The sequence below is a fragment of the Coffea eugenioides genome, chromosome 2 (assembly GCF_003713205.1).
Source record: "Coffea eugenioides isolate CCC68of chromosome 2, Ceug_1.0, whole genome shotgun sequence".
Taxonomy (NCBI): domain Eukaryota; kingdom Viridiplantae; phylum Streptophyta; class Magnoliopsida; order Gentianales; family Rubiaceae; genus Coffea; species Coffea eugenioides.
Window position 1 is genome coordinate 5,882,491 of NC_040036.1, and position 10,106 is coordinate 5,892,596.

Sequence of the window (10,106 nt, forward strand, 5' to 3'; positions counted from 1 at the left end):
TTTAGCACATGCTATGTAGAATGCTTAAAACTTGCGACATTTAAAATGAAAAGGAGATCCTAGTGGTAAGTTTATTTTATCTATCAACTTGCCTCTGTTTCTGAAAATGTGCTTCTCGTTTGAATTGTTTTTACATGTGAGATAGGTTCTTGGGGGATAATATTCTAGTTATTCAGATACTTTTCTCACTATGCGGCTTTAATTTCTACTTGTTTCTGACTTCAATGGACTTTTATATCAGCATGGGAGCAGGAAGAAAGACAAAGACGCTTCCATTAAAGGAAAAGCCTGAAGATAAATGGACAGTTAATTGCAGTGTTTCTGCTCGAAATCTAAGGAAAGCTGACCTAGGTGCAGTTATATTCGGATGCAAACATTATACAATTAAGGAATGCCAGTTGAAGCAATTGTTTGGTCAGTTGGTCCTGTCTTATGGCATACTTATTTTCTCGAATTGACCATATTGTGTAGATGTTTTGGTTCTGATGATTAATTACCTTCTAACGATGTGAACAGGATTGCCGTCAGCACATTTTTCCTATGTGAAGAACGTTACTCCTGGCTTAACACTATTCCTATTCAACTATAGCGATAGGAAGCTTCATGGCATCTTTGAAGCTGCAAGCACAGGCCAATTGAATATCAACCCGTATGGGTGGACTGATGAAGGCACAGACCACACACCTTACCCTGCACAGGTAAAGAGATGAAGATTCCTGCTCTCTTTGTCATTTTTCCAGCTTCTGCTATGGCAATTTAGGCTATTTCTCTTGTAGAGGAAGAACAAGTACTTAATTCTTGCATGTCTTTTCTCTTTCAAGGTGCAAGTGCGCGTTCGAAAGCAGTGTCGGCCATTGCTTGAAGAAGAATTTGCTCCAATAATTGCTGATAACTATTATGAATCAATGCATTTCTGGTTTGAGCTCGACCGGACTCAAACGAGCAAACTGACGGACTTATTTTTATCTTCAGCACCTCGCCCTCCTAGGAATGCTCTTCGATCGCAGAATACAGCTAAATGGAGCACACTTTTCAATGGTTTACCAAGTTCTGATGCTAGGGAGGTAGATAATGGAGTTAGAGCTCCAATTTCAGAAGAAACAGCCTATAATTCGCATGAGGTGTGTACAGAATGCAACTCATGGGAATCAACTGTTGTAGACCCAAAACTAGAAAGTGAGCGATCATATGCATCTGTTCTGAGTAGTAAAAGTACTACCCTTGAACAGAAACCATGGATATCTTTGTTTAAACCTTCTGCAGCTTCAAGTGGGCTACACAAAAAGGAAAGCTTTCCAGCACAATCTTCAAAAACTTTGCCTCCATCAGATAATTCCAATATGGAATGGGAGCTTTCATGCGTCTCATCTTCTCTTCACAGAGAATACCAGCATTTGGAAACTTGTTCTAATGATTGGGGTTCAGAAGGAGACGAAGAGCCTTTCGACTTGAAACCAAGCTCCATGGACTCTAATCTGCTGTCAAAAGTAACCGATTCAATCACTCTTAGCACTTCAAACATTTCGTTAGCTACTGTTGGTTTAAGGGAGGAAATCGGGCATATGAAGTCAATTGCTTCAGGATTGCACCTTCATAAGCCTGATGAGCCAGATGCAGAGTGGGAGTCATGTGTTCCCCGTGTTTTAATTCGAGATGGCACTGCATTAAAAACTTCTATTGCCAATGATGCAAAAGGCATGCACAATTATTCCGTGGATCCAGTCGAAATTCATGGCCAAGATCCTGACCAGTTGTTTCTGACTGGTGGGGAATATCCAGGGGAAGGTGAGGCTTCAGTAGCATGTACAGAGCTTAAGTCCTGTGATGTTCCCTCTGCTGTAGCTCAGGTAACTTATTGACTGTTTCCTTTTTTTTTTGGTTTCCTTTTTTTTTTTTGTTTATTAGTATTTCCCTTTTAGAAACTTATTATGATACTTCGACCTTTCTCTTTGAAGCTAATGCGAGAAATTGAAGAGTTGAAGGGGTCTCATTTGAAACAAAACCTCAAAATTAACTCTCTGGAGCAGGAACTGGTAAATTGTCTTCGCTTTTTTTTTAGACCTGAAATTGATTTAGTGTATTTTATGTTTTGTTTCCCATCTTATCCTGTTCCTTTTATTTGTTCAATAGAGTTAAAGGATTATTCACTTGACAGTATCTCTATTAAACCCCCCCCCCCCCCCAGTTCTTGGAATATGTGTTGATTCTGTGGATTAATTCCTGTTTCTATTTTCCTTCAAGGTTCAGTCAAGGATAGAGATTCAACAATTAAGAAGCCAATGTAAAATGTTGGCTTCTAGTTCAACTTCCTATTCAAGGGGGCATTTGGAGGGAGTAGACACTGAAGCATCCAAACCTTTTCAGGGATTTGACAACTCTCTACTTATAGTAGGAGGATACAATGGTTCTTCTTGGATATCAGATTTGAGCCTCTATTCACCTACACACGATATTGTAAAATCTCTTAGTCCAATGACCTTTATGCGCTCTTATGCCTCAGCAGCACAGTTGAATGGTGAACTTTATCTAGTTGGTGGGGTACATGGAAATCATTGGTATGATACAGGTATGCGGTTTAAACTTTGTCTTTCTGCCTTATTTATTGTCTATGACTTCTTCTGACAAGCTTAAGTAATCTACTTGTTTCTAGTTGAATCATACAATCTGAAACACAATCAATGGGCTAAACGTCCTTCTCTAAATCAGAGAAAAGGGAGTTTGGCTGGGGTTTCTGTATTGGAAAAGTTGTTTGCAATCGGTGGAGGAAATGGAGTTGAGTGTTACTCAGAGGTTGAAATGTTTGACGCGAACATAGGAAAGTGGATCTTCACACAGCCAATGCAACAAAAGGTATTTCATTACATTTTACCCAGAAAAGTTCAATTTGAAGAAAGTTTTTATCATGAGACATAGAATATGTGTGATGATGTAGTCTTTCAAAAGTTTTTGCCTAATCAACTGAAATGGTAGTCAAATGTCATCCAAAGAAGTACTTTATGCACTTTAGCTCTTATCAGATGAAGGTTAAGATACAGAGAATTTATTGAGAATCGTCAATGCTCATGTATCAGAGATGCGATTTTCTGGATGATCTTTTAGTTTTTAAAAAAATATAATCAAAGGAACTCAGATTTCATAGCATGTACATTGAATTTGTACTTATCCAATTAGGCAGATTGTTAAAGCCCTTCTAAATCGAAGTAAGGTCAAAAATGCAAAATTTGTTTACCCCCAGATGTCTATTATAATACTGTTGGAAGGAACTCAGATTAAGGAACAAGTACATCAAATTTTTACTTTATCAAGTTTAGGCAGATTTTTAAAGCCTTTCCAAGTCGTCAGTTTGGTCTAAAATGAGAAATTTGTTTACCTCAGATGTCTACCATATTACTCTTTCTTGGTTAGTTCATGTTGATGTTAGAGAACAATAATAGTTCATCTTGCTGCATCACATGACTGACTTCATTTCTTCATTCTACTGTTTCTCATTTGATCCTTCCAGCGATTTGCTCCAGCAGTTGCAGATATAAATGGTGCAGTCTATGTTGTTGGGGGATATGATGGAGCACAGTACCTGAAGTAAGAGATCATTACAGTGTTAATTTATGCATCATGTTTTCTTTTGATTGTGTACTAAACATTTTGATGGCAAATTTTCATGATCATTGACTCCGTTCATCATGTCTTAATGTTCAAGTTTTACTGAGATTTGTTGAAATTCCACCTGCTATTAATTTATCTTTGGTGTATGTATGTATTCTGGTCACGCCATTGTGCTACTATTACTCATTTTTGTAGAGGATTAGAAGCTTTGTTATTGTGTGTGAGGGACAATTGATGCACATAAACTTGTAATCTTTTTTTTTGTCTTTTGAGGCTATGATATTATTAAAGTAAGTTTTGATGTGGTTAGCATGCTTCCTATCCCTGTACCTTACTAATTTATGTCCTATATTTATGATGGCCTATCATTAGGTAAATGTGGGTCAACCTTCCTCTGTAGTTTATCCTGGCCCTTTTGTAATTTCAAGCTGATTATTTTTCCTTCAAAATTTTTAATGAAGCCATTGTTGGTGGCAGTAATTTTATTGATTTATGTAGGCACTCTTCGAGAGGTTTGTATTCCTGAAACATGGATTGTCCCTTTTTAACTTTATAGTTGGTGGGGGTCTAAGGACTAAAGTTTATAGAGCACCAGTGCAGTCTGAAATATCTGTATAATCTGCAATCTTGGCTAAAAAGATTGACAAACAGAATCTTGTTCCATTTTTTGGAACTGAGGAGTAGACTGAGCTTCTTATACAAGTCATTTTGTTGGATTCTTATAAATGACTCCTGTCTGTCAAAGTTTGTAGAGCAAACAGTTCTTTTTGTTTTAATTTTAAGTTTTTTTCCTTTTCTTTTCCTGACAAAGTTTTCCACGTTTCAGATCTCTTGAAAGATTTGATCCTAGAGAACCTAAATGGACTTTACTGAGCAGCATGAGCACAAAGAGGGGATGCCACTCTGCAGTCGCATTGGATGAGAAACTGTAAGTTTCAAGTTTTTTTAGCTATGGATTATTTCTCATGATCATCTTAAGGTTAATGGGTACAATTTTGAACAAATATTTAATAAGCTTTTCAATTGTCTAAGGCTGCAAATGCTGACTATTTAATAATAATAATAAAGAAATTCTCTTAGGTGTAGGCCAAGTATAAAGCATTCTAAAATTTTCACCTTATAGCATGTTCCAATGTAGTTCATTTTTGTTGTACTTCACCGAATTATATGCACTGAAATATTCAAGTAGCACTGTGTTAGACGAAAAATAAAGCACTTAAACACACTTTCAGCTGTGTACTAGCTTGGCAACTATAACAGATTGTAAAATTTGAGCTTAATATCAAGTGACTTCTAGAAAACTAGTGATGTTGCTTGCAATGTCCATATCCAATCATTTCTAGGAGACTCATTCTTGTAGGCTTGCTAATTTAGAGAGCTTTCTCACACTCCCAAAAAAAAAAAAAATCCACACACGCACACACATAGGTAAGTGCCCGGACATAATTACAACAGCAGTAGCTTTGGTGTGTTCTTTCTCAATAATAAAGCACTATTTATATCATGCATCTTGCGTTGCAGCAACGTTTAGTTAGGATATATAACTTGTAATTACAGCCTGTATTTTGTAGCTTAAAATGTGGATACCTAGAACCGCTGGGAATCTGTCTTCATAGCAATAATGCCTGTAAAGGTGTAGCAATAATTATAAATCGAGGAAACGTGTTAAACTTGTCAAGTATAAAACAACTACTTTCACATATCAAGAACAACGATAATGGTGGTGGATGTTTTGATAATTGGTAGAATCTGATTATCTTGATAGCTTGGTGTTTTAGTTTTGAAACTTGTACTGGTGTCTTATAGGTATGCTTTTGGTGGTTATAATGGAGAGAAAATGGTGTCCACTGTTGAGGTTTTTGACCCTCGTGTTTGTTCATGGATGATGAGAGAACCCATGAAACATGCAAGGGGATATTTTGGGGCTGTGGTGATTGGAGGAAAGATATACGCCATAGGTGGGTTGAAGGACAAAGAGGAGATTTTAGACACGGTAAGTTAAAGTTTTGGGATCATAAATGCTAATGGGTGTTGAATCTATTCTGGGTTAGTTTCTCATTTTTTTTCTGTACTCATTACTACAGATAGAGCTGTTCGAGGAGGGTTATGGCTGGCAAGTAATGAAACTAAAAGCTTTGGGGAAAAGATGCTTCATCTCTGCTCTTGTTTTGTGAATGCTCGTTGTATTCCGTGTCTCGCTGTCAATAGGTATATCTACGGGAACCGGCAGTCAGCAAGGCTCCCCATGTTTGCTGCATGGAATGTGTCTTCGCTGGTTGTGTCTTATAACGAGCTTTTGACTCTCTTTGTGGTTTTGTGACATTAGAACTACTCTACAACTATAATCACTTTAAACATCTTGACTTATATTTGCGCTTGACTCATTCCACTTTTAATTATCTTCTCTTGTTTTCTCGTAAAGGTATAATTTATAATTGGAATTGCTTTCTTGTAGCCTGTCCAAATCCAGAACTAGCTTAGCTTACTCATGGTGGTTGCATACTACGAATTTTATTTTGCTGATGAAGGTTTTCCAGGAAAAAACTCTTTTTACTTCGCTTAAATAGAATAACTCTGTGGGGGTTGATTACTACGAATTCTATTTTGCTGTTGAAGGTTTTCCAGGAGTTGCAATCTGTGGTGGTTGATTAAAAGAATCACTCTTTATAAAGCTGAACACCGAAAATTCTTGCGTCTTCTTACCTAATTATTCTTAAATTAGGACTGTCAATGGGGCAGAATTAGCGGCACAAAAAAAAGCCCGATGAATCGGATCTTTCAATAGACTTGTGTGGGTTTGGGCTTAGAAATGAGGCTTGAATTAAATATGAGTCGAGTTTGGGTCTCATTAGACTCAAACTTGATATAAGTCCGGCCCTTTATTTACATATATATATATATATATATATATTTGTGATTTGTATATACATATATATACACACATGCACATATGAAGACTCTTCTATTAATTTTTTTGAGAGCCAATATAGATAATGCATAACTGAAGTTAATTTTTTTTTATTGGTTGAGTAAAATTTTGTGTTGGTATAATATTGGTTGATTTTTTTTTTTTTGGCCTAGAAACCCAAATCATCAAGTATGTTTGAATTCAAGTCACACAGTTATGAAGAAATTCCAACCATTGAAGATGTATTGGCTTACTATCGCATGTTTTATTACTATTTTTCATATACTTTGAACGAATTAGACATAAATATTGTTGAAAAATTCTTGATTTATGTACTTTTTAAGGGTTATTACTTGTTCATGTTTAGTTTTAATATTGTAATATTGTGAATGTTAAATTAGTTTTACAACTTAATAGTTATATAAGTGAGTTTGGACTAAAACCGAACATGGTTCAAAATTTGAATATTTTGTGAGTTGAGTATGATCTTTACATCTATTAACTTCGAAACTCATGATCCGAAGCCCGCAAGTGTTACAAATTAAATGAGTTAAATCTGAACTTATGAAAGCTCGGCTTATATATTGTCTGATTGGCAGGCCTAGCTTAAATAGAACCCTTGTCGAGCATTAGGATTTACAATATCAGTAGTAAGTGTAGGTAGGCTCTGGACGTGCTTGAATTTTTGCGATACATTTGCATGCAAGTAAAATGGCTTTATCGAAAAGCATTAGGGAACTAGGAAAACACTTACGATGGAATCCATCGGCCGAAACTAATCTCATGTTTTGCCCCACGCAGTGATTTGCGTAACCGTGTCATTTAATCAGGTAAGATCGAGCTGGATGAGTGCAAAGTTGATTCAGATTCCGGACGCTGCTATTTCATTACTTTTAGATGTTTGCTTCCTGATAAATCAGGAAAACTAAAAGTACGAAGTTTTGACTTACTTACTTATGAAAAAGAAAAAACTTAAAATAAAAATATCCACAGTTCCATACTATGGGCTAAGGAATAGTTACGAGTGTTCGTTTGTCAAAGGTTAGCAATACTTGAAAAGACGGGAACAAGATTCTCTCTACTTGCTCTTTTAGAAATCTGGGCAAAGGGAAGAATCTTTGGCTTGGTAAAAGCCATCGTGTACATCTCTATCTTCTCTTCATGAACTCTTACAAAAACAGGGAAACAAGGAATAACGGTGGATAAGACTTCCATCATTATGATATTGAATTAGGCACATTGGACCCATATTCTCAACATAGCTTGACAATTACAAAAGGCTTCGTAATGCAAGAATCACCAATTTACAAAGACTTTCTACAGGAATCAAAATACATAAAGCTTTTGGTTAGCCCTCTCTTTAACTTTGGTTCGGCAGAGAGTGATTAAGAAACTTCAGTGGACGAAAGTTTATAGACGCTTCTAATTCCGTCAGGAAACTTGAGGCAGCCAACTGCTTGCCTTGATGCTTTTATTTTTGTTGGCTACTTTATGCTAGTATATCTTGTAATAACTTTTGACCTTCCAGTTCGTCAAAAATCTTTTGCTTCTGTAAAGTTTAATCCGCATCAGTTTCTTTATAATCTCTCCTGCCTGTGGAGTTTGATTCGTAGAAACAAACTACTTGGAAGCTTTACAAGCCTTGTTCCAAGCCTGCCTTGCTCGAAATTTCAAATGGCTTCTTTTTCCTTCCTGGATGTATGGACCTGGATTCAAAACCTTCCACCAATCACTCAATGGAAATCGAATTCCATGTCCATATGCGTATGTTCTTCAAGGTCTTCCCGGGCTCATCTAAAACTATCGATAACCAAATCTCTCCAGTCATCTGTCTCCCTCTCAATTCTTGCAGATTATAATGTTCCCGTCAACCTTTGGACCTCTAAACCTTTCAAACTGAAGTCTACATTACAAGACAAGGAAACCGTCTCAAATCTCTTGCTTAACTTCATTGAAGATATCCTTGGCTACTCTCCAAATAGATGCCCCTCGTTGCTGAAGCTCCCTTCAATAGATTCGAGTCTCAACTTGAAAGACATCTTCAACTTCTCGTTTCTCTCCCTGACTTTCCTCATTTGCATCTATGAAGCCCCTTCCGATATCCGCTCTGAGTGTCTTAGTACTCTGAAAAATCAGTTCTCATGCCCGCGATCAAGAGAAGTATCAAGAATGCTCATGAGAGTCTTAGGATCAAACGTAGAAGAGCAATGGATGCGTTCCATAAACCTTGCGATTACAAATTGGATTGTTGAACTCCAAGCATCGAGTCATAGCCTAAAAGCTCCCTCCCCCCTGTATTCTTGCTCAAATTCAGCGTTTGGTTTGTGGAAAGTTCAGTTGTACTGTCCTATAATAGCCATGGATGTCGAAACCACTAGCAATCCTTCACCGGATGATCGCTTACTTTTCTCTCTCAACTATCATCAACTTGAGGCCGTGATTCAACTGAATTACAGCGTTATAGTTAGGGAGAAGTGGATTGAAGTGTTGGTGAACACAGACAATATAAGGTACGTTGATTTTCCGGGTGAAGTCATCAATTCATGTCCATTATCGTGACTCACTGGACTCAAAACAATATTTTCTCATGACCAGGTGTGATGTTATCAGGGTGGTTAACGAAGCACTGATGAACGAAAGGGGAGCTGGAACAGCTGAAAAGCACTTTCCTTCACGGATATCGCTGCATATTACTCCAACCGTGCAGACAAACATCATAAGCATATCGGTAAGCAAATCCTCTGAGAATCCCACAAGAGAAATTGGCCTAGAAAGGGCCATCGAAGCTTCATTGGAACCAACAAATCCTTTTGTTGGTATCAATTTTTCGGCAGGAGAAACGATGACAATGAGCTTGCGACCATGGAAATTCGAGCAGTCCGTCTACGGCAATAGTGCAATCCTCAACTGGTTTCTCCATGATAGTGCTGATGGTAAAGAGGTTTTCTCTTCAAAGCCTTCCAAGTTTGCGTTACTTCAGCCCAAGGCTTGGTTCAAGAACCGCTATGCCACTGCTTATCGGCCATTTAACAAGGATGGAGGGGTTATTTTTGCTGGTGACGAGTATGGAGATAAAGTGTGCTGGAAAGTGGACAGAGGTGCCATGGGGAAATTGATGGAATGGGAGATCAGAGGATGGATTTGGTTAACTTATTGGCCTAATAAACATAGAACACTTTACTCGGAGACACGGAGGGCAGAGTTTAGAGAAGTCCTTAATCTTATGCTTGCTTGACTAGACGAAACGGGGTGATTGCTGTGCGTGTGTAGCCAACCAGCTTACTGATTCTACGATTGTTCCAGAAATGTAGCCGTGCGTATGCTTCAACAGCTTGCTCGTTTGATCGGCCTGTTAACTTTTGTTATTTATGGAATATACAACAATAGTTTGAACTCGCAATGGAGAAGGAAAAATGACAAGAATCAACATGTAATGAAATGGCAAATTATGTGATAGTATTGTACTATAGCATGAACTCTTTTTTTTTTTTCCTTCTTATTCATGCCTTATAAGGTATGCGATAGATGCAAAAATTAAAATAAACAGTCGAGGAATATTTTCTTATGTATCTCATGGTCCAAGTTATTGGTACAA

At 37.4% G+C, this 10,106-nt stretch overlaps 2 protein-coding genes across 2 annotated transcripts; both read left to right on the forward strand.

Annotated features, from left to right (window-relative positions):
• Positions 1–224: 224 nt before the first annotated feature.
• Positions 225–5,959, forward strand: LOC113755252. Its single transcript, XM_027299296.1, has 10 exons — positions 225–414; positions 517–698; positions 822–1,847; positions 1,956–2,033; positions 2,242–2,566; positions 2,651–2,850; positions 3,503–3,579; positions 4,430–4,531; positions 5,410–5,596; positions 5,688–5,959. Exons 1-10 carry the CDS (start codon positions 225–227, stop codon positions 5,775–5,777), a joined length of 2,457 nt encoding a protein of 818 aa, XP_027155097.1. The 3' UTR covers positions 5,778–5,959.
• A 2,226-nt stretch (positions 5,960–8,185) lies between these two features.
• On the forward strand, positions 8,186–10,080 carry LOC113763260. Its single transcript, XM_027307019.1, has 2 exons — positions 8,186–9,021; positions 9,107–10,080. Exons 1-2 carry the CDS (start codon positions 8,186–8,188, stop codon positions 9,744–9,746), a joined length of 1,476 nt encoding a protein of 491 aa, XP_027162820.1. The 3' UTR covers positions 9,747–10,080.
• Positions 10,081–10,106: the final 26 nt, after the last annotated feature.